Source organism: Lithobates pipiens, unplaced genomic scaffold (assembly GCF_037356315.1).
Source record: "Lithobates pipiens isolate NorthernLeopardFrog02 unplaced genomic scaffold, aLitPip1_a1.2 Scaffold_8, whole genome shotgun sequence".
NCBI lineage: Eukaryota > Metazoa > Chordata > Amphibia > Anura > Ranidae > Lithobates > Lithobates pipiens.
The window spans coordinates 293897265-293920583 of record NW_027507903.1 but is presented as its reverse complement, the minus strand read 5'-3'; the positions used below and the strand labels follow the sequence as shown (position 1 = coordinate 293920583).

At 41.5% G+C, this 23319-nt stretch overlaps 1 protein-coding gene across 2 annotated transcripts in view; it reads right to left on the bottom strand.

Moving 5' to 3' along the window:
* The window catches only part of UNC5A (unc-5 netrin receptor A), a 572106-nt gene that overhangs the window by 300577 nt on the left and 248210 nt on the right, over window positions 1-23319 (bottom strand). For both annotated transcript variants that reach the window (XM_077472471.1, XM_077472470.1), the window contains exon 2: window positions 7975-8223. In XM_077472471.1, the coding sequence (XP_077328597.1) occupies window positions 7975-8223 (249 nt within the window). The remainder of the gene's footprint in view (window positions 1-7974; window positions 8224-23319) is intronic.

Here is a 23319-nt window from a genome sequence, read left to right as displayed (position 1 = left end):
GACAGCGCTGAAAGCTCAAAATTGGTCTGGGCAGGAAGGTGTTTAAGTGCCCTGTATTGAAGTGGTTAAGACAAGCAGACTAATGGACATGTATTACTGGAACCATGTCCTGTGGTCTGATGAGACCAAGATAAACTTATTTGGTTCAAATGGTGTCAAGCGTGTGTGGCGGCAACCAGGTGAGGCGTACAAAGACAAATGTGTCTTGCCTACAGTCAAGCACGGTGGTGGGAGTGTCATGGTCTGGGGCTGCATGAGTGCAGAGAGCCTCCCCTTACATCAGGGTCCCTAGAGAGCCTCCACTTACACCAGGTTCTCCAGAGAGCCCCCCTTACACCAGGGTCCCCAGAGAGTCTCCCCCTTTCACCAGGGTCCCAAGAGAGCCTCCCCTTACATTAGTGTCCCCAGAGAGCCTTCCATCTTACATTAGTGTCCCCAGAAAGACCCTCCTCACACAGGGTCCCCAGAGAGCCCCTCCTTACACAGGGTCCCCAGAGAGCCCCCCTCTTGCATTAGTGTCCCCAGAGGGCCCCCTCTTACATCAGTGTCCCCAGTGGGCCCCCTCTTACATCAGTGTCCCCAGAGGGCCCCTTCCTTACATTGGTGTCCCCAGAAAGCCCCCCCTCTTACGTAAGGGTCCGCAAACAGCTGACTCTCCCCCTTGCAGAGGTTCTCCTGTACCTGGCTGGTGGAGGTGGCGATCGACAGATATATGGTGACCACATGCAGGGGGATCACCCTGGGGCTAGTAGCTCTATCTCCGAATGTATACAGCGGAGAGGGGAGGGGCCTCTAACCTGGGCATCAGCAACAGTGTTCAAGCGTGAGTGAAAGTGAAACTGATACCTGCCCGGGTCAGAGGCCCCTCCCTTGTCCTCTCCACTTTATACACTGAGAGTACTACAAGCCCCAGGGAGATCCGGCCGCACACACAAGCACCATAGAGCTTCCGATCGCTGCCTTCCACCTCCTCCCACCTCTCCTCACTGCACTCTAAATGGCCAGCCAGAGGTGCAGGGTGGGATGCTGGGCCTTGGGCCCCCCCCACCCACAGCGGTATGACGGAAGGGCCCAGTCGCACATGTCACTGTAGCGACCCCTAAAGTTCCGCCACTGGATGTTGCTATGACACAAAGGGGAGGCGGGGCCTCGAGTAATTTGCAGGGCCCTTCGCAGCTTGCGTAGTGAGCGTATAGGGCGGATCGGCTCTGATTGTAGCAAAGTGTAATCTCTTTAGTGTTGTCACATAAAACGATATAATAAAATATTTTTGCAAAAATGTGAGGGGTGTACTCACTTTTGTGAGATACTGTATAGATAGACAGATAGATAGAGAGATAGATCTCTCTCTCTCTCTCTCTCTCTCTCTCGCTCTCTTTCTCTCAGAGAGAGAAAGAGAGCGAGAGAGAGAGAGAGAGAGAGAGAGAGAGATAGAGAGAGAGAGAGAGATAGAGACCTATCTCTCTATATGTCTATAGATACAGTGGTGTGAAAAAGTGTTTGCCCCCTTCCTCATTTCCTGTTCCTTTGCATGTTTGTCACACTTAAGTGTTTCGGAACAACAAACCAATTTAAACAATAGTCAAGGACAACACAAGTAAACACAAAATGCAATTTGTAAATGAAGGTGTTTATTATTAAAGGTGAAAAAAAATCCAAACCATCATGGCCCTGTGTGAAAAAGTGATTGCCCCCCTTGTTAAAACATACTATAACTGTGGTTGTCCACACCTGAGTTCAATTTCTCTAGCCACACCCAGGCCTGATTATTGCCACACCTGTTCACAATCAAGGCATCACTTACATAAGAGCTGCTTGACACAGTAAGGTCCACCAGAAGATCCTTAAAAGCTACACATCATGCCGAGACCCAAAGAAATTCAGGAACAATTGAGAAAGAAAGTAATTGAGATCTATCAGTCTGGAAAGGGTTATAAAGCCATTTCCAAAGCTTTGGGAATCCAGCGAACCACAGTGAGAGCCATTATCCACAAATGGCGAAGACATGGAACAGTGGTGAACCTTCCCAGGAGTGGCCGGCCGCCCAAAATTACCCCAAGAGCGCAGCGACGACTCATCCAAGAGGTCACAAAAGACCCCACAACAACGTCCAAGGAACTGCAGGCCTCACTTGCCTCAGTTAAGGTCAGCGTTCATGCCTCCACCATCAGGAAAAGACTGGGCAAAAATGGCCTGCATGGCAGAGTTCCAAGGAGAAAACCACTGCTGAGCAAAAAGAACATCAAAGCTCGTCTCAATTTCTCCACAACACATCTTGATGATCCCCAAGACTTTTGGGACAACATTCTGTGGACCGATGAGACAAAAGTGGAACTCTTTGGAAGGTGTGTGTCCAAGTATATCTGGCGTAGAAGGAACACTGCATTTCATAAAAAGAACATTATACCAACAGTAAAATATGGTGGTGGTAGTGTGATGGTCTGGGGCTGTTTTGCTGCTTCAGGACCTGGAAGACTTGCCGTGATAAAAGGAACTATGAATTCTGCTGTCTACCAAGAGATCCTGAAGGAGAATGTCCGACCATCTGTTCGTGTACTCAAGCTGAAACGAACTTGGGTTCTGCAGCAGGACAATGATCCTAAACACACCAGCAAGTCCACCACCGAATGGCTGAAGAAAAACAAAATGAAGACTTTGGAGTGGCCTAGCCAAAGTCCTGACCTGAATCCTATTGAGATGTTGTGGTATGACCTTAAAAAGGCCGTTCATGCTCGAAAACCCTCTAATGTAACTGAATTAGGACAATTCTGCAAAGATGAGTGGGCCAAAATTCCTCCAGGACGCTGTAAAAGCCTCATTGCACGTTATCGCAAACGCTTGGTTGCAGTTGTTGCTGCTAAGGGTGGCCCAACCAGTTATTAGGTTTAGGGGGCAATCACTTTTTCACACAGGGCCATGATGGTTTGGATTTTTTTTCACCTTTAATAATAAACACCTTCATTTACAAATTGCATTTTGTGTTTACTTGTGTTGTCCTTGACTATTGTTTAAATTGGTTTGATGTTCCGAAACACTTAAGTGTGACAAACATGCAAAGGAACAGGAAATGAGGAAGGGGGCAAAAACTTTTTCACACCACTGTAGATAGATAGATAGATAGATAGATAGATCTATCTATCTATATCTATATAGAGATATAGATATATCTCTATATAGATATCTATCTATCTATCTGTCTATATATATATATATATATATATATATATATATATATATATATATATATATATATATATATATATATATATATATATATATATATATATATAGATAGATAGATAGATAGATATAAAACAAATTATATATATATATATATATATATATATATATATATATTATTTTTAAGATTGTAAGCTCTAATTAGCAGGGCCCTGATTCCTCTTGTACTAAATTGTAATGTAACTGTAATGTCTGCCCTCATGCTGTAAAGCGCTGCGCAAACTGTTGGCGCTATATAAAACCTGTATAATAATAATAATAATATATATATATATATATATATATATATATATATATATATATATATATATATATATAATAGTATATAGGATAAAGGATACATTTAGCTTGGCTCACTGCAGAATTATTTGCTAGCTCAGTATTGAATTTTGCAGCCTTCCTGTCATTAGTTGAAGAGGGTAGGTTTATCATATAAGTACAGCCAAAGTCTTTTTTGCCGAGTGAATGACTGGATAAAGCTACTGTGACAGGGAAAAGGTACAAAGTAGCTCCATATTCCTTCTATCTACTTTGTACTGTCTGCCTTTTGTTGAATGCTCACCACAGATGAGGAACAGAATGCTCTTATTGCAGTTTAATTAATTAATAAAAAATGAATAACCAAAAAAAAAAAAAAAAAAAAAAAAAAAAAACTGTTGTTTCCAGTGTTCCCTCCTTCTTCTTTTTTCTTCAGTATAGAGGTGTGAACAATGATAAGGGAAAACTGCAGAGCCCGGTGGCATGTCTCCCAGTCACTGTCACTTGTCAAATTTCAAGCCATGCACCTATGTCTTCCTGATCCTATTGTAGAGAGATCAAGAGGGAGGAGGCACTGTTTGGAGCAGAAAAGGAGACAGGGAATGAAAAATGTATTTTATGAGCTGGAATATAGCAATTGCTCATAAAATTCTCATCTTATAATTGTCTATCTGGAGACACAGAAGGGCCCACAGCCAATCGCATACGTTTCTCTAGAATGTAGCAGGTGGCAGACATTAACCAGACAGCGAAGACCTTTCACCTAGTTTAAATTTTATGTGCATTGAAGTCTGTTGAGAAACAATTGCAACCTGTTTTATATAACCTAACTTATGCAAGCTGACTGCGATGTAACTCAATACAGACTGCTCAAACAGAGCGCATCTGTAGCTGTGGCCTTCGCTTTCGAAGCTCAACTCAAGACAAATACCCCGTTGAAATGCAAATTTAGTGGCGGCCTTAACTTAGGAATTTCATTTCTGTCTATCCAATCCTGGGATTTGCACTGTTTTAAGAGAACAACCACAATCTCCTACGCTCATGAGTATGCAAGCCCTTGTACACACGGCCCGAAATTCCGACCACAAAATCCATCAGATTTTTTTTGGACAGATTTTGTCCGAAACATGGTCGGACAAAGTTGTCAGAAAATCCGATCGTTCGGAATGTGATGACGTTCATTTGTTACGACGGGACTACGTTCAGGCTAGTAGCCAATAGCTTTGGTCTCGTAATTTGATCTGAGCATGCGTGGCACTTTGTCCGATTGGAATTCTCTACAAACGATCGGACAAAGTCTGATCGGATCATGTTGTCGGAAAATTTTATATCCAGCTCTCAAACTTTGTTGGTCGGACATTCCGACAGAAAAAGTCAGATGGAGCCCACACATGGTCGGATTATGCGACAACACGGTCTGATTGGAAATTTTCCGTCGGAATGTCCGACTGTGTACAAGGGCTAACGTTGGAAGATGGAAGATGGATCACAGATCCTTGATATTTCCAACACAAGCACAGGCTTTGTTCATAGCTCCCTGATTTCGAGGGACTGTCCCTGATTTGGAACAATGTCCCTCTGTCTCTCTTTCCTCCTCATTTGTCCCTCATTTTCAGATGGGCAGTGTTAGTGTGCTTTCTCTGGCCAATGAGCTTGTACCTTATTCCCTCGTGTGTTTTTCTGTGTAAGACTGCATTCCATCCAGAGTCCAGACAAGTTGTGGTGGGCCGATTACGAATACAACCACCAATGTCCGAATGAATGAAGGGTCTGAGCCCGAAGTAACGAATGCCATATTTAAGTGAATGGAACGGAGCGAATACGAATATATCCAAAGTTAGGTATTATCCGAATGTAACAAATGCCGCATCTAAATGGATGGAATGAATACGAATGCATCTGAAGTAAGGAATGACGATCATAACAAATGATCTGATAAACAAAAAATAACAATGAAACGAAAATAAAACAAAACAAACTTTTCAGTAGTGCACATGTCTAGTGTCAGTTAGTGTCCGATTGTTCGTTGCAATATCACAGTTCCGCTAAAAGTCGCTGATTACCACCATTACGAGTATAAAAAAAAAATCCATAAATATATACCATAGTTTGTAAATGCTTTATGGTTTGCATTAACCAATCAATATGCGCATATTTTAATTTTCTTTACGAAAAATATGTAGCAGAATACATATTGGCCTAAATTCATAAAGACATTTGATTGTTATTTTTTTTTTATTGGATATGTTTTATAGCAGAAAGAAAAAAAATATAGTTTTTTTTTTTTTCAAAATTGTCAGTCTTTTTTTGTTTATAGCGCTAAAGAAAAAAAACAGAAGCTCTATTTGTGGGAAAAAAAGGACATCAATTTTATTTACGTACAGTGTTGCATGACCGTGCATTATCAGTTAAAATAACGCAGTACTGTATCGTAAAAAATGGTCTGGTCATGAAGGGGAGTAAATCTTCTGGAGGTCAAGTGGTTAATGAAGGTAAGCTCTGAGAAAGTGTCTTTTTCTATTATCAGTGTGCACAAAAGCATATGTACTAAAAGCATTTTCATTTTTTTAATAATTGTGTTGAGGTTCATACATGTCTATCAGACTCTTGTTTGTAGCACAGCAATCAAAGCATAATTAACGGGAAAAACCACCTGGCAGTGACCCCGCCCCATTTTACTTGCCTGAGCCCTGGAAATTTACCCAGTGGGGACGTGCTGCCTCTCTGCCCGGGGGTTCTCGGCTCTTGATTGGATAGATTGATAGCAGTGCAGCCATTGGCTCCCGTTGCTGTCAATCAAATCCAATGACGCAGGGGGTGGGGCCGAGTCATACTTTTGGCAGCTATGGACGCCGAATGCTGGACTCGGGAGCATGCCGGCAAGGTAACCTCCTCGGGAGACCACTACTCCAAGGGGGTTATCTGATGTGGGGAGGAGCTGCAAGAACCACCGGGGGACCCCAGAAGACAAGGTTTGGACCACTCTGTGCAAAATGACCTGCATAGTAGAGCTAAGTATGATATGTTTGTTATTTAAAAAAAAAAAAAAAACCTTAAATCCCTTTAATGGGTACAAGGAAACTTGGGTCTTATTGAACCATGCCCCTCTAAGCCCCTTCCACTATTAATGCAATTTGGCCATACCCAGTGTTCACCGCAGTGTGCAGCACATTATTACTCTCCTTGGAGTGCCCACAGATCCCCAGGTATTTTACAATCCTAGCAACCCTCCGGGTGAAAAAAATAAATAAAAGTAAAAACGAAGGAAAGAAAGAAATGACAAATATCTGGGGACATTTACAATCTACAGATTGAACCTAGCTAAGTCTAGGTGCATCATCTCCAGACTAGAGTTGCCACCTCATCCCTTTAAACCCAAACACATATGAATTATGGTTCTGAGGCTAATTTAATGCAGATAAGGCACAGAGTGAGTTTAATTACCACCTTAACCGCTTTCCGACAGCCTCACGCCGATATACATCGGCAGAAGGGCTCGTACAGGCAAACTAATGTACCTGTACGTTGCCCTTTAAGAGGCAGTCAGCAGGCTCGTGAGTCGGGTCAGGGATACCCGCGATCGCCTCACAGGGAGTAAGAATGGGGAGATGCTAATGTAAACAAGCTTCTCCCCGTTCTGCCTAGTGACAGTGTCACTGATCTCTGCTCCCTGTGATCGGGAGCAGAGATCAGTGACATGTCACATGTAGCCATGCCCCCCACAGTTAGAAACACTCCCCAGGCCACACTTAACCCCTACACTGCCCCCAAGTGGTTAACCCCTTCACTGCCAGTGCCATTTACACAGTAATCAGTGCATTTGTATAGCACTGATTGCTGTATAAATGACAATGGTCCCAAAAATTTGTCAAAAATGTCCGATGTGTCCACCATAATGTCGCAGTCAGGATAAAAATTGCTGACCGCCGCCATTGCTACTAAAAAAATAATTTATTAATAAAATGAATAAAAATGCCATAAAACTATCCCCTATTTTGGAAACGCTATAACTTTTGCGCAAACCAATCAATAAACGCTCATTGCGATTTTTGTTACCAAAAATATGTAGAAGAATATGTATTGGCCTAAACTGAGGAAAAAAAAATGTTTTTATATATATTTTGGGGGGATATTTATTATAGCAAAATGTAAAAAATATTGCGTTTTTTTCAAAATTGTCGCTCTTTTTTTGTTTATAGCACAAAAAATAAAAACCGCAGGAGTGATCAAATACCACCAAAAGAAAGCTCTATTTATGGGAAAAAAAGGACGTCAATTTTGTTTGGGAGCCACATTGCACGAACGTGTACTTGTCAGTTAAAGTGACGCAGTGCTGAATCGCAAAAAGTGCTCTGGTCAAGGCAATCAGCCACAGAACCTGTGTAATTCATATGTGTTTGGGTTTAAAGGGATGAGGTAGACAACCCTACTCCACACATGGCTGACTTATTGTGTAGCTTCATTGTCCATTTTTACCTGTACTGCGGTCTGCGCTGTGCTGAATCGCATGGTCAGTTTGGTGGACCCATTCTCCATTGCATTTGAAGTAGATCTGTGTGGCTGGAGTGGCTTTGCAGCTTAGAGTGACTGGTTTATTTTTGACAATGAAGACGTCCTCAGGTTCCAAGAGGAAATGTGGCAGCAGTTCCCCTCCTTGTCCTCCTAGGCCTGCTCCGGGTATTGGCATAGGGAATGGATTCACTGGTCCAGAACTCTGCTGGCAGCCTGAAACAAGAGAAAAGAAGTGACTATTGAGTACCCAACTCACCCGCTGTCTGCACATTGTATGTATTAGCCCCGCTCCACATCTTTTCCTATCTTTCTCCATCACCTACAAGCCTCAAGCCTTTTTACTCTGCCATATTCATCTTGTTATTGATTTTCATGTTTTTAAGCAATGACAAACGTTGCATTAAAAGACACAATAAAGGGATTGGACATTAAATTAAACTATATCCGTGTTACACGTTCACAGACCAGTGATTTGAAAATGTTTTATTTATTAACACTTTCCTTCCCTTGTAATACCATGTTCCCCGCTATACAATAAACATATACATACATATATATATATATATATATATATATATATATATATATATATATATCTGTCCTATAATCACAATCCAGCTAATACACTATTATGAAATACACATTTTTCTTTTTTTGGAGCCTATGAATTCTGCTCCACATGTAACTTTGTACTCTGTATTTGCTATAGGCATTATTTTAAAATGAATCTCCCTTAATTATTTTTTTTAATTCATTCAGTATTGCATTGGAACACAATTAGATAATCTTTGTGTGTAATTCATACATCTCGGTGTGAATTAGCCTTGATATGTTGCACAGATAGGCCTATTGAATAGGTCTAAAGCAGTGACATAAAACAATGCCATTGGGGTAAAAAAAAAAAAAACTCTTTCTGATTTCTTTTTTCTTTTGTATTATATACTTTTAATAGTTAGAGACAGGGCTTTTTTTTCTCAGAGAATAGATGTAGGGACTCTGAGTCACCCTTCTATTCTGCTCCCTACCCCATAGCTCACAACTGTCCCTGATTTGGAACAAAGTCCCTCTGTCCCTCATTCCCCCTCATTTGTCTCTCATTTTTGGTCTCATGCATATACTTGTATATAAAGTGCACTATTTATCTATCAAAAAATGTTTCCCAGTGCTAAACCTTTCATCCAGTTTCTAAATTGTTGCATTTGTACATTTCAAAAGCCAATACAAAGAAATGTAAGTGTTAAAAAAAGCACTTGTGGTTTTAACCAATAATCATTTTTTGTATAATTCTCCTTTAAGGGGGTGTGGCAGGGGATGTGTCCTATGCCTACATACTTTTGCTAATAGGTGTCCCTCATTCCCATCTCAAAAAGTTGGGAGGTATGCCTACCCACCTCTGAGCACCATCCCTCGGTTCCACCCGAAACCCACCTCCCAGTACTGTTCCTTTTAAAAGAACACAGATCTAAATATAATTTTTGTAAACATTTGCAAATCATTTTTAATGAGAACAAGAAAGACAGTAAAATAGATCCCCTGCAGTGAGCAAGGATAGACCCCACCCCAGCAACAGTAGACCTGCACAGCAGTGATAGACCACACCCTAGCAACAATAGATCCCCAACACAACAATAGATACCCCACCCTCAGCAACAACAGATCTCCCAGCAGCCAGCACCAATTGACCCTCCAGGAGCCAGCTACAATAGACCTCTCCCTCAAAAGCAAATTTCTCCCAGCAACAATTGACCCCCCCCCCCCCCCCCAGGAACATAAGACCCCCCCACCAGCAAAAATATACCTGCCCAGCAGCAACAGACCCCCACATAAAATTAGATCCGTACCAGCATCAATAGACCCTTCAGCACACCCCAGCACTCCTTGCCATTACATACATCAAGTGCTGGAGGTGCCGGAACTGCGTTACCCCACTTTCCCGTTGAGAAAAAGCCCTGGTTCTACATTTGCATGAATGTATGTCAGAAAATTAAAAAGATTTGTGTCATTCCTACTCAATAACAGAGCATAGCTGTCCCTTGAGCTTCACAAAGTGAGACAACCTGGTTAATACGTTTACATCTAAACAGGTTGGCCATTTAAAGTTATAGACATTTTGAAGTGAAACTCCTCAACCCACAAGGCAACACTTATCCAGGTCAGATGACTTGGAATTGTGCTTTTTCTTGCCAGTAGATAGATATATTTTTGCTTGCCTTTCTCAAACATATCCTTTCTCCCCATTGCCTACTTGCATGATTAAGGTGGACCAGATGCCTGCCAAAGCCTGATCCCCTGTCCAACGTGCCCGCCGATCCCCGATGTGTCCACTGATCCCTGGCGCGATTGTGGTAAGTGTCGGTAGGCCGGCAGGCAGCGGGGGGGTTGGGGGGGTTGAGGTGCTGCAGGGGGGGGGGTTGTTTTCCCCCCCAGACAAAAAAGCACCAACCGCCACTGGATATAGCACTATATATTGATGTATGTCAGCACTATAAAAATATAAGTAAAACATTAATACAAGTCTAGCAAAATAATTCTTCATTTGGTCATTTAAGATCATAGATCTATCCTATATATATGCCTGTTTGATTGTATAGTTACATCTAAATACTTTGTATAAGGACATCACATTTTATAACAGGGTAACCCAAATTTATATAATAATACTGTGTCTGTTGTGACGCGTGATCTCAGGAAGACGTATTACTTTAGATTATCAAGAATAGTTACGCTATCACTGAAAATAGCTTAAGATATTATCGCTATAAACATTCTTCCATCAAGATGTGTCCATTTAATGGCAAAGGAGCTCTGTGACTTTTTAGATCTTATCATACACAATGAAAGCACATTATTCCATGGACAGATTTTCCCTTCTCACCTGTATTTGATTTTCTCGAGGGGCAAGTGGATAAAATGATTGATCTTCACTTTCTCAAGTGATTTTAGCGTTTCTAAGGCCATTGATTCCTACAGGGAAAGGTGTAACACTACCATTTCATTTTAACTTACTCATTGTGCCCTATGATGTCTAACATGATTTATTTCTTTCATTTCTCTGCTATCATCTTCTGAACATCACTGCTTGTCAGTTCGGACTCCTCAATGCGTTTTCAAATAGCTGCTCTTCAAGTTTGCCTCACAAGTTTTCGTGGTCTATTCCTAGCTTCCCAGGAACACAACTGGTTACCTTTTTTTTTCAGGACAGTCCTTGGGTTCTGTTTTTTACAGGGGGAAGCCCCCCTTTAAATACAAAACAGTGATCAGTAGATCAGTCCGATGGGTCAGTTACTTTCACCGTTGCTTTCACAGTCCCATGACTATGCTTGAAAATCCTTGTGCTATCAGTTTTATGGAATTCTTAGCACACGCCACGTGCAAGTTCCCTAGCTGAGATTTTCTTGCAGACTTGCATAAAGAAAGCACATAATGCAGCAAGATGTATGACCCCAGAAAATGATTGCATTGGACCGTTCAAGCAGCAGATTGGAGGAATGAGGATACAATGATCAGTGTAATTTACATAATGCTACACTCGTAAATCGCACACAATATGCAGATCTCTGCTCAATAATTCAAATTACTGTATTAGCTGCTCCATAAGGAGGAACTCCATCTTTTTTTTTTTTTTCTGTAAAAAAAGAGACACTCTGCTGGGTTTTTATTTCTTCGTATAGAGAGATCTCAGCTCACTTTCTGTCCTGAAGACACAAGAAGTGAGAGGAAACCTCAGCAAAAAAAAAAAAAAAGGTACATCCGACCTTTGGCAGTTGTTACTGGAGCAGGTGTCTCTGTTGGATATATCCCTCTGTACTGCTGTTTCACTGATTTGCCATTTCCGTAAATCTCCCACTCAAATGAAAAAAAAAAAGTACTTTCAACTTTTTCATATTTGCTACCTGTGCAATTGCCATGTAGTATTTGGATAACAACCCATTTTTATAATTATTTATGTTGCTGTCTAATCACAAACTCTTCCATTATTTCCAATTGTATTCGTGCCAAAGGTAGTCTGTAAAAACAGATGCACAGGAGCTCCCACGTAATATCGGAATAAAAAACAATATTTCAGTACATAACAATTTTTTACCTAAGCCCCATACACAGGCACAGCCATGTAAGGAAATAATAGTGGTCTGAAGTCATTTTCAATATACAGTATTTAACAAAACAATCAACTGAATGATTAGATAGAGAACAATGTAACCTGCAGTTTACTAAATAGATAAAAATTTGGAAGAAATAATATATAACAGGTTAAGGGTGGCTAGGAGCATGCATTCACTACAGAATAGTAGAAAATAGGTTATGAAAGCTGCACAAACATGGACTCTTCAAAGCAATGGGGATTATTTACTAAAGGAAAATCCACTTTGCACTGCAAGTGCACTTGGAAGTGCAGTCGCTGTAGATCCGAGGGAGACATGCAAGGGAAATAAAAAACAGCATTTTAGCTTGCACATGATTGGATGATAAAATCAGCAGAGCTTCCACTCATTTCAGATCTACACCTTAGATTCAGAGAGACTGCACTTCCAAGTGCACTTTAAGTGCACTTTCAAATGCACTTACCGTGCAAAGTGGATTTTCCTTTTGTAAATAACCCCCAATGTCTCTATGGGGGTTATTTACGAAAGGCAAATCCATTTTGCACTGCAAGTGCACTTAGAAGTGCATTCACCCTAAATCTAAGGGGTAGATCTGAAATGAGTGGAAGCTCTGCTGATTTTATCATCCAATCACGTGCAAGCTAAAATGCGTTTTTTTATTTTCCTTGCATGTCCCCCTCGGATCTACAGCAACTTTACTTTCAAGTGCACTTGCAGTGCAAAGTGGATTTTCCTTTAGTAAATAACCCCCTATGACTCAATCAGGGTAACATACAGTATGACTGCATAGAATAGTCTTTATCACAACAAAAAGGTCTAGCTGAGAGTCACCACATTAGTAAAACAGTTCAGAACATAAACAGCTAATGCATTTATCCTTATGGACAGCATCCCTCACAGTCGAATCTAAGATAGCTCCGGTAACACAGGTGAACAGTTAGAGGGAATCAAGGACAAAGGGCCACCTCACTAGTATTACAGTACTTTGCACTTTCTTCTAGAGAAGCTGAATGCTACTCAGCACCTGCCAGGCATACAGTTAAAGGTCTCTCTCCTGGCTGCAGATTACTTGCCCACTTAACCCTGACTCATCAGGTATTGCCTCTTTGAGCTGCTGAAGGAGGGAAGCTGAGGAACCTATCTAGCCCATGTGTATCCAGGAACCCAGGGAGTTGTGGGGGAAGGAGTTAACCACTTCACGACCAGCGCACAATGATGTACGTCCCTTTTTTGAGAGGGATATCTCGGTAACAGCAGCAGCTGCTGCCACAACCGAGGTATCCATCTCTTCAGGCACTGGTGGTGTTTACAATAATCATGGTCTTTGCAGCAGATTCACGGCGAGATCACCATTATCAGCAGCAGGAGGAGATGTGCCACCCCCCCTCCGACTGATCTCCCGTACCCTCCACCACTTACCGGAGCCGTCGGTTGCAGCGGAGGTGATCGGGTCCTGTCTCCTGCTTGGTATGGATACGAGTGAGGGCAAGATGGCCTGGGGCCTGGGCCAGCATTTGAGTGAGTAAATGGACACTCCGCTACAAGTATGTATGTTTTCTACTGAGAAGAGGTGGTTTCAATTTCATATGCCTATCAATACAGAAGTAAGCACAGTTAAGCCTCATACACACGATAGGACTTTGTACAAACTTTCCCTTGGATTTTTGTACAAAGGGCGTCGGCCCTGAACTTGTATTGCATACACACAGCAGGACTTTTTCAGCCAACTTTCACCAAATCACGTGGTTTTTCTGCTTTTTACCGCCACCTTTGGTCAACTTCTGTATTGTTGTCTGATCTTTTGCATTGGTTCTGAGCATGCCTGTTTGTACTTTGTACAAAAGTCCTATGGTTTTCTGTACACACGATCAGACTTTGCTGCATCAGACTTTTGTTGCCAGAAAGTTTATTTGTTCGCACAGCCAACAAAAGTCAGATGAAAACCAAAAAAGTTTGTCCGATGGAGCGTACACACGGTCGGATGTTGCTCCAAAACAGCTAATTTGCATGTTTGTTGTCAAAAAGTCTGATCGTGTGTATAGGCCTTAAGGGTTACCAATCCCTCCAACAGGCTTTTTCAACCAGCGTTTTGTGGAACCCTAGAGTGTCTCCAGAGATTTGGGGTTCCTTGAGCAGTGAGCAGTGGTGGATTGATCCCTTGGCTACACTGACCACCAATGTTAGGGGACATTGCACGTGCCAGAAATGAAACTGTTTTGTTTATGGGTTCACCTTCACTTTAAGGCAATAAACATTGCTTGAAGGAAATGTACAGTATTTTATGTATTTGTTAAGTTCTGTATTATAAAGAGAAACATCTCTTTTTAATTAGCTAAAAATAAAATAATTTATATGAAGATTTTAAATTGACCACTAACAGCAAATATAGTGAGCCATAAGAAAACAAGATCTTTTCCCACATCTCTCTACAGCAGTGGTTCCCAACCTTTTATATGGCCCAAAAGCCTAGAAAATGTTTGATTAATGTTCACACCCCCTTAAAAAGTAATATCACATTTGAGAATGAATAAATCTCATTTCTAATTTTTGAACCACAATTTGAATTGCATACAATACTGATGGCGAACAAATGAAACTTAAAAAATAGGCTTTCAACATTTAAATGCAAATATAAATTGTGCAATTAGTGTCTAATGTATTCAGAATAAAAAATTGTAATTGCAGGTCTGCTTTTGGACTCAGGCAATTCCTAGATTTTGTCTTGATTGACAAAAGAGAACTGAATCCAGATTCACACAAATGCATTGCTCCCAACTGTCTCGAGGGACTGTCCCTGATTTGGAAGGAAGTCTATCTGTCCCTCTTTCCTCCTCATTTGTCCCCAATATTGGTCTGATCTATATATTTGTATATAAAATGTGTTTTCCAGTGCTAAACCTTTCATCCAATTTCTAAATGGCTACATTTGTAAATTTCAAAAGCCAATAGGAATATTAGGGAAAAAAGGAGCACTTGTGGGTTTAACTATTTTTTTTTTTTTGTATAATTTTTCCTTAAGGGGGCATGGCAGGGAGCATGTCCTATGCTTACATACTTTTGCTAATAGGTTCCCATCTCAAAAAGTAGGGAGGTATGCAAATGTATTGTTGCCAACAGAATAAATGGTTTTCCACCAAATCTTGGGAACATATCCAGTGCTGTACACCAATACTCCTTCTAAAGTCTTGCTTTCGTATTACATTTCAAGAGCTCACTGTGTCCACAAATCAGTAAGATCTTCCCTCAGCTCTTCATTCATTTATCCAAATTGTAGGAATAGGGATTCATGACCCTTTCTTCTGACAGCAAAATATCCATAACATTGTGTAACAATGTACATTTATGAATTGTATTTAATGCTTGAAATCCATTTTGCAACCATCGGGTTGCAGAAAACCCAGGTTGGGATGGAACACCAACTCTATGGCTATGCTGTCAAAACAGACCTGACATACCCCCTTCCTCAGTCCTTCCAATGGTGTTACACAGCTGCTGTGCATTTAAAGTGAGCTTGTCTCTTTTCCCCTGCAGGAAAAAGTACCTTCTCCATGCTCCCCCACCCATTGCCCTGTATAGAAATCCCTGTGCACGCTATATGTTGGAGATTAAATATAGACAAGGACTTTCTCTCAGGCCCCTCATGACTGTGTCAGGCTTGGCAAATGGCCAGTCAGGCACCAAGAACCACATAGTGGGAGGAAGGGGAAAACATCTCATGTTTGGCCATACTCTAAATGTTGTAAGAGCTGCAGGGGAACGTGATAGAGTGGATTGTGGGGAAGTTAACTATTAGAAGTAGAAGAGGGGTCTATAAAGAGAACATGCCAGAATGACAAGTTTATGACCAAAAAAGAATGCTGCAGAATTTGTTTTTACAGTGGAAAGGTAAGTTTTTGCACATTTGAACATATCTACTCACTCTCTCTAATGCCTATAAGCCCCCTGACCAAAGACCCCCACATCTGCTGAGCCAGGGTTGTGGACAAAAGGCCCTTGTCTTCATTAATATGGTGACAAGGTGCTTTGCCAGTAGAGTTCCCCTTTGTCAAGTTACCGTATCCATGCTGAGCACACATTACCTAACAAAAGTGTAATAGGTAGTCAAATTAGATTTGAAATGTATGTCCCTGATGCTGCTCCCTGCATGTTGGGCCTCTCTATATGGCCAGGCTGTGAAAAAGTCTCACACATGTGGTATCCCCATACTCAGTAGAAGTAGCAGAATGTATTTTTGGGGTGTCATTTTTGCTAGGTACATGCTATGTGTTAGACATATCTTATAAATTGACAATTTTGTGTAAAAAAAATGTCTTTTCATTTTCTTTCCACATTTTCCAAAAACCTGTGGAAAAAAATGACATGTTCAAAAGACTCATAACGCCTCATAGATTATACGTTGGGATGTTTACTTTAGAAATGGGCAATTTTTTTGGGCTTTTCCATTGTCCCGGTGCTCCAGCACTTTTAAAAGTGGGATAGGTAGTCAAGAAATTAAGTGTGTAATTTAGGTCCCTAGAAGACCTGATGGTGCTCCCTGAATGTTGGGCCTCTCTATGTGGCCAGGCTGTGTAAAAATCTCACACATGTTGTATCTCCATACTCGAGAGGAGTAGCAGAATGTGTTTTGGGGTGTAATTTGTGGTATGCATATACTGTGTGAGAGAAATAACCCGTTAATAGGCCAATTTTGTGGGAAAAAAAGAAAAAAATCTTCATTTTGCAAAGAATTGTGGGAAAAAAAATACAACTTCAAAAAACTTACCATGCATCTTACTAAATACCTTGGGCTGTCTACTTTCTAAAAAAGGGTAATTTGGGGGGGGGGGGGGGGGGGGTATTTGTACTGTCCTGGCTTGTCAGGATCTCAAGAAATGCAAGAAATTAGATAGATCATCAGTACATCAGGTGTGATCTATATTCCATGATTGGCACCATAGCTTGTGGACTTTTTAACTTCCACACAGACCAAATAATTTAAACAGATTTGGGTTATATTTACCAAAGATATGTAGCAGTATACATTTTGGCCAAAAGAAAAATTACTAATTTGTAAAATTAGTTGTAAAACGGAAACAAAGAAAATTGCATTTTTTTTACAACGTTTTTGGTATTTTTCATTTAGAGTACAAAAAATAAAAAACCCAGAGGTGATCAAATACCACCAAAAGAAAGCTCTATTTGCGTGAAAAATGGACAAAAATTTCATATGGGTACATTGCTGCATGACTGAGTACTTGTCATTCAAAATGTGAGAGCACTGAATGCTGAAAATTGGTCTGGTTAGGAAGAGGGTTTTGGTGCTCTTTAAGCATTGTTAAAATTGCTGCTCCCCACTAAATGGCGAACCTAACTGGAACCAAACCCAGGTACATTCTGCTCATCACTAGTAGGGACCTAAGATTGTAAGCTTCTTGATGCCAGGGACTGATGCAAATGTAGAATATACAGTATAAAGTGTTGCATAAATATTAGGCACTACATTAAAAATAATAAATAACATTATCATTGGCCTCACATGCTTTTACAATCCCTCTGTGGTATCTTTGTGTCCCTCGGGACTGTTATTCCAATAAAACGTATTTTATTTTAAAATAATCTTTATTCTTCAAATTATCCACAGATTTATGTAAACGTGGAGCAGAGGATGAATTCAGGATCTCTATCGGAGATACACTGTACCTCTTAGTGGGTATTAATGGTATCATTTTGGGCCCAGCTGGTGGCTCACAAGAATCTAGTGCTAATGAATATCTCCAGTGCTGGAAGTATAAATGTTATTGTATTAGCTCTCAGGTAAGCTCCAAGTTAATGAATAATACATTTCAAACAATATTCTTCCCTATTTCCTTTGCCAAGTAACAGAAATAGAAGGAAAATTCCAGGCAGCGCATGAAAGAAGTCAAGAGTCACATTTGACTCGAGAATCTATCTACCTGCCTGTCACTTTACTATTTTATGACTTCCTGACATCTAGTTTCTCATACTTCTACATGTAACAGCATTGCACCATGCTGCATATTATGATACCAAGCCCACCTTGCTGACTGCTTTCAAGTTTGATTTCCTATTACTCTGCATTATTTACAGTGTTCCCTACAAATGTAAAGACTATCTCAAGTAACATTAAAACTCTAATGCCTTGTACACACGGTCAGACTTTCCGATGACAAAATCCGTCTGATTTTTTTCAGACGGATTTTTGCCCAAACTTGCCTAGCATACACAAAGTTGTCGGAAAATCCGAACGTTCTGAACGCGGTGATGTGATACACGTACAACGGGACTATAAACAGGCCAGTAGCCAATAGCTTTTGTCTCGTAATTTATTCTGAGCATGCGTGGCATTTTGTCCATTGGAATTGTCTACACATGATCGGAATTTGTTGTCGGAAAATTTTAGATGCGCTCTCAAACTTTGTGTGTCGGAAATTCAGACGGAAAAAGTCTGATGGAGCCCACACACTATCGGATTTTCCGACAACACGATCCGATCGCACATTTTCCATCGGAAAGTCCGACCGTGTGTAAAGGGCATTACTGTGGCAGCAGAAACATCATCTGGTGCATGGTCTCCACCAGACATTAGTGATCAGTTCATATACAGCAGAGTTCTTCAAACTGCAGCCCTTTGCTTGTCATTATCTGGCCCTTGAGACATTATTCCTGCCACTGACACCAACAATGTGGCATCATTTCTGCCACTGACACCAACAGTGGGGCATAATTCCTACCATTAACACCAACAATGGGGCATAATTCCTTCCACTGACCACAAACATGGGGCTTTATTCCTACCAGCGACGCCAAATATTTCCCCCCCTAATACAGTGCCTTGAAAAAGTATTCATACCCCTTGACATTTTCCAAATTTTGTCATGTTACAACAAAAAAACGTAAATGTATTTTATTGGGATTTTATGTGACACAAAGAGCACATAATTGTGAAGTGAAAGGAAAATAATAAATGGTTTTCAAACTTTTTTTTATAAATAAATATCTGAAAAGTGTGGCGTTCATTTGTATTCAGCCCAGAGTCAATACTTTGTAGAACCACCTTTCATTGCAATTACAGCTGCAAGTTTTTTGGGGTATGTATCTACCAACTTTGCACATCTAGAGAGTGACATTTTTGCCCATTCTTCTTTGCAAAATAGCTCAAGCTCTGTCAGATTGGATGGAGAGCATCTGTGAACAGCAATTTTCAAGTCTTGTCCTCTCAACTGGATTTAAGTCTGCACTTTGACTGGACCATTCTAACACATAAATATGCTTTGACATAAACCATTACATTGTAGCTCTGACTGTATGTTTAGGGTGGTTGTCCTGCCTGAAGGTGAACCTCCATTCCAGTCTCAAGTCTTTTGCAGACTCTAACAGTTTTTTTTTTTTCTAATGCTGCGTACACACGGTCGAACTGTTTGACGTACTTAGTCCGTCATACAATCCGACGGACAATCCGGCGTACTTTCCACTGAACGGACTTGACCACACACGGATACACAAACAGTCCGACGAAAGCTTGCGCGATGACGTACAGCACGTACGACGGGACTAGAAATAGGAAGTCCAAGACACAGCAAAGCCCTGTAAATCCTTTCTGGGCATGCGCCATTCTTAGTCCGTCGGACTAGCATACTGACGACCGTATTGTCCGCTGAAACCAAAGTACGACGGACAGATTTTTGGAAAAAACTAAATTCTTAGTACTCCGGACTGCACGCTGAAAAAGTCAGCTGAAGCCCACACACGAGCGGATTGTCCGCTGAAATGTGTTTCAACGGACTAAGTACGTCAAACAGTTCGACCGTGTGTACGCGGCATTAGATTGCCCTGTATTTGGCTCCATCCACCTTCCCATCAACTCTGACCAGCTTCCCTGTCCCTGCTGTAGAAAAGTCTCCCTACAACATGATGCTGCCACCACCATGTTTCACTGTGGGGATGGTGTGTTCAGGGTTATGTGCAATGTTAGTTTTCAACAACACATAGCATTTTGCTTTTAGGCTAAAAAGTAAAATTTTGGTCTCATCTGACCAGATCACCTTCTTCCACATGTTTGCACATGTTTGCTGGGGGACACATGGCTTCTCACAAACTGCAAACAGGACTTCTAATGTCTTTCTTTCAATAATGGCTTTCTTCTTGCCACTCTTCCATAAAGGCCACATTTGTGGAGTGCACGACTAAGAGTTGTCCTGAGGACAGATTCTCCCACCTGAGCTGTGGATCTCTGGAGCTTCTCCAGGGGTACCATGGCTGCTTCTCTGATTAATGCTCTGCTTTCCCTGCCTGTCAGTTTAGGTGGACGGCCATGTCTTGTTGGGTTTGCAGTTGTGCCATACTCTTTCCGTTTTCGGGTGATGGATTGAGCAGTGCTCCGTGAGAGGTTCAAAGCTTAGGATATTTTTTTTATAACCTAACCCTGCTTTAAACATCTCCACAACTTTATCCCTGACCTGTCTGGTGTGTTCCTTGGCTTTTATTATGCTGTTTGTTCTCTAAGGTTCTCTAACAAACATCTGAGGGCTTCACAGAACAGCTGTATTTATACTGAGATTAAATTACACACAGGTGAACTCTATTTACTAATTAGGCGACTTCTGATGGTAATTGGTTCCACTAGATTTTAGTTAGGGATATCAGGGTAAAGGGGGCTGAATACAAATGCACGCCACACTTTTCAGATATTTATTTGTTAAAAGAAATTAAAACCATTTATTATTTTCCTTCCACTTCACAATTATGTGCCACTTTGTGTTGGTCTATCACATAAAATCCCAATAAAATACATTTACGTTTTTGGTTGTAACATAACAAAATGTGAAACATTTCAAGGGGTATGAATACTTTTTCAAGGCACCGTACCAAAGATCAAGCATTGTTTACTCCCACTGGGCACAGCCCAGCCCTCCTAAAGTCTAAAGGACAGTAAACTGGACCCTTTCTTTAGAATGTTTGGAGACCTCTTATTTACAGTATAATTAGGACCAGTGGTGATCAACTTGACATAAGGAGCCTCATGTGTGCCCCTGACATCACCATAGGGCTGCACATACTCTTCATTAGATGTATTATGGAAATACCACAGTAGATGGTCAAAGTGTGCTACAGAGCAGCGTTGCCAACCTACCATATTAAAATCTACTGATACGACACCCAAAATGTACTGGCACAGCCAAGTTTTTACTGCTATTTCAAAAAGTTACAAAATTACAGTTTTAAGTGCAAATTTCAGTATTTAGGTAAAACAAGTACAATATGCAATTAGCAATGCAATTTAAGGTAGAAATTAAAGTGGTTGTAAAGGCAGACTTTTTTTTATCTTAATGCATTCAATAAAAAGCCTTCTGTGTGCAGCATCCCCCCTCAGCCCCCTTAACACTTACCTGAGGTTCTACTCTGTCTAGCGATGTCCACGAGCATCTCAGCCATCCAAGATTCTCTCTGCTGATTGGCTGAGACACAGCAGCGGCACCATTGGCTGTCACTGCTGTCAATCAAAGTCAGCTAGCCAATCAGGGAGATAGAGGGTGGGGCCGTTTGGGGCTCCATGTCTGAATGGACACAGGGAGCTGTGACTCAACTCGGGTGCCCCCATAGAAAGCTGCTTGCTGTGGGGGCACTGAACAGGAAGGAAGGGCCAGGATCACAGAAGAGGGGCCCAAGAAGAGGAGGATCTGGGCTGCTCTGTGCAAATCCACAACATGGGCTGCTCTGTGCAAATAACATGTTTGTTATTTTTATAGGAAAAATCCCTTTAAGGCAAAAACATTCATTATTTTATTTTCTATATAGTAAGTAGCTTAGGGCAGGACTCAGGAGGGCAAGAAATTAGAAAGATAGGCCCACACATATGAATTCGACTTTCACAGTGACACCTCACCCACAGGACACATCCGCTCCTGAGTTACAGTGACAGTCTCTCTCCATGCCAGGAGGTCTCTTCAGTCCACTCCAGTCCAAACAGCACTGACAGCACTGCGCCCCCGGCTTGCCTTGCTCCCGCAGACCCACACATGAGGTTCTGGCCACTCCGCTCTGCTCAGTCTTGCACCATGACATTACACGACATGCTCAGGCACCGCCTCTGCCAGTGCCACCCGAACATACTATAGCAGGCACTCGGATGGTCTCCACCATATTTTTTGCTGGCAACCTTTTCCTGCCACTGGCATTTACTGGCAGGAGAAAACTGCCTGTTTTTTACTAGCTGCCAGTAAAAATACTGACGGTTGGTAACATTGCTACAGAGGAAATTCATAAACTGCAGACATATTTCTGGAGTGGTTTGTGATTGAAGACGTGCTGCACAAAACAGACTGTGTATATATGTGGCTGCAGGACGGGGAATGCCCCGGCCACACACACTTGGCCCGTACACGGCGTACAGGTGACAACTTCCTGGCAAGCTCCCACATGTGCATTGGGATCCTAGTCTGAACACACCCAAGCTCGTCACTACTGGGAACATGTTGCATGAGATTGCTAAAGATCACCATCATTACAGTTCATAACAAATCAATGCTTCCTTACAGCCTCCATAAAAACTGCTGGCAACATTTGTGCTTCACTAGAAAAAAGGTTAGAGGAAAAAAAATTATGAAAAGAGAGTGAATATCTCAAAAAGGTAATAAAGTGTGAATGAAGCTTCTCTTATGAAATATGTTTCTTTGCTGTCTCTGAGTAAGCAGCTATGTAACTGACTAATGGGGCAGAGGGTGGCACTATAGGTACCAATCCCATAAAACTGAGAGCCGGGTGCCAGCAGTTTAGACAAACTAACAGCTGTAATATTTCCCTTTCAAAATGTATGGAAATTCTAACTTCTAATTCTTAATTCTTTGATTTTGCCCCCTTTTGGTAGCGCCACCTCCGAAGGAGCCACTTGAGAATGTCTCTCAGACAGGTTGTTTCTCTGTCTGTCACCCCCACCTGCCTGTGTCCTGTGGGAGCGGTGGCCGGCGGGGGTAATCGGCAACCGCTACACAATTGAAATTGTTTTTGATATGTACAGTTAGTGAAAACAAATACCCATTGTTCCAGCCAGAAATCATGTGCCAGCCTGTGTATTTAGCAGTGTTTTGTCAAGCAGACTTATCTTTCTGCCAAGGATACCTCAGTGAAATACAGAACACCCCCCCCCCCCCCACACACACACACACACACACACACACACACACACACACACACACACACACACACACAC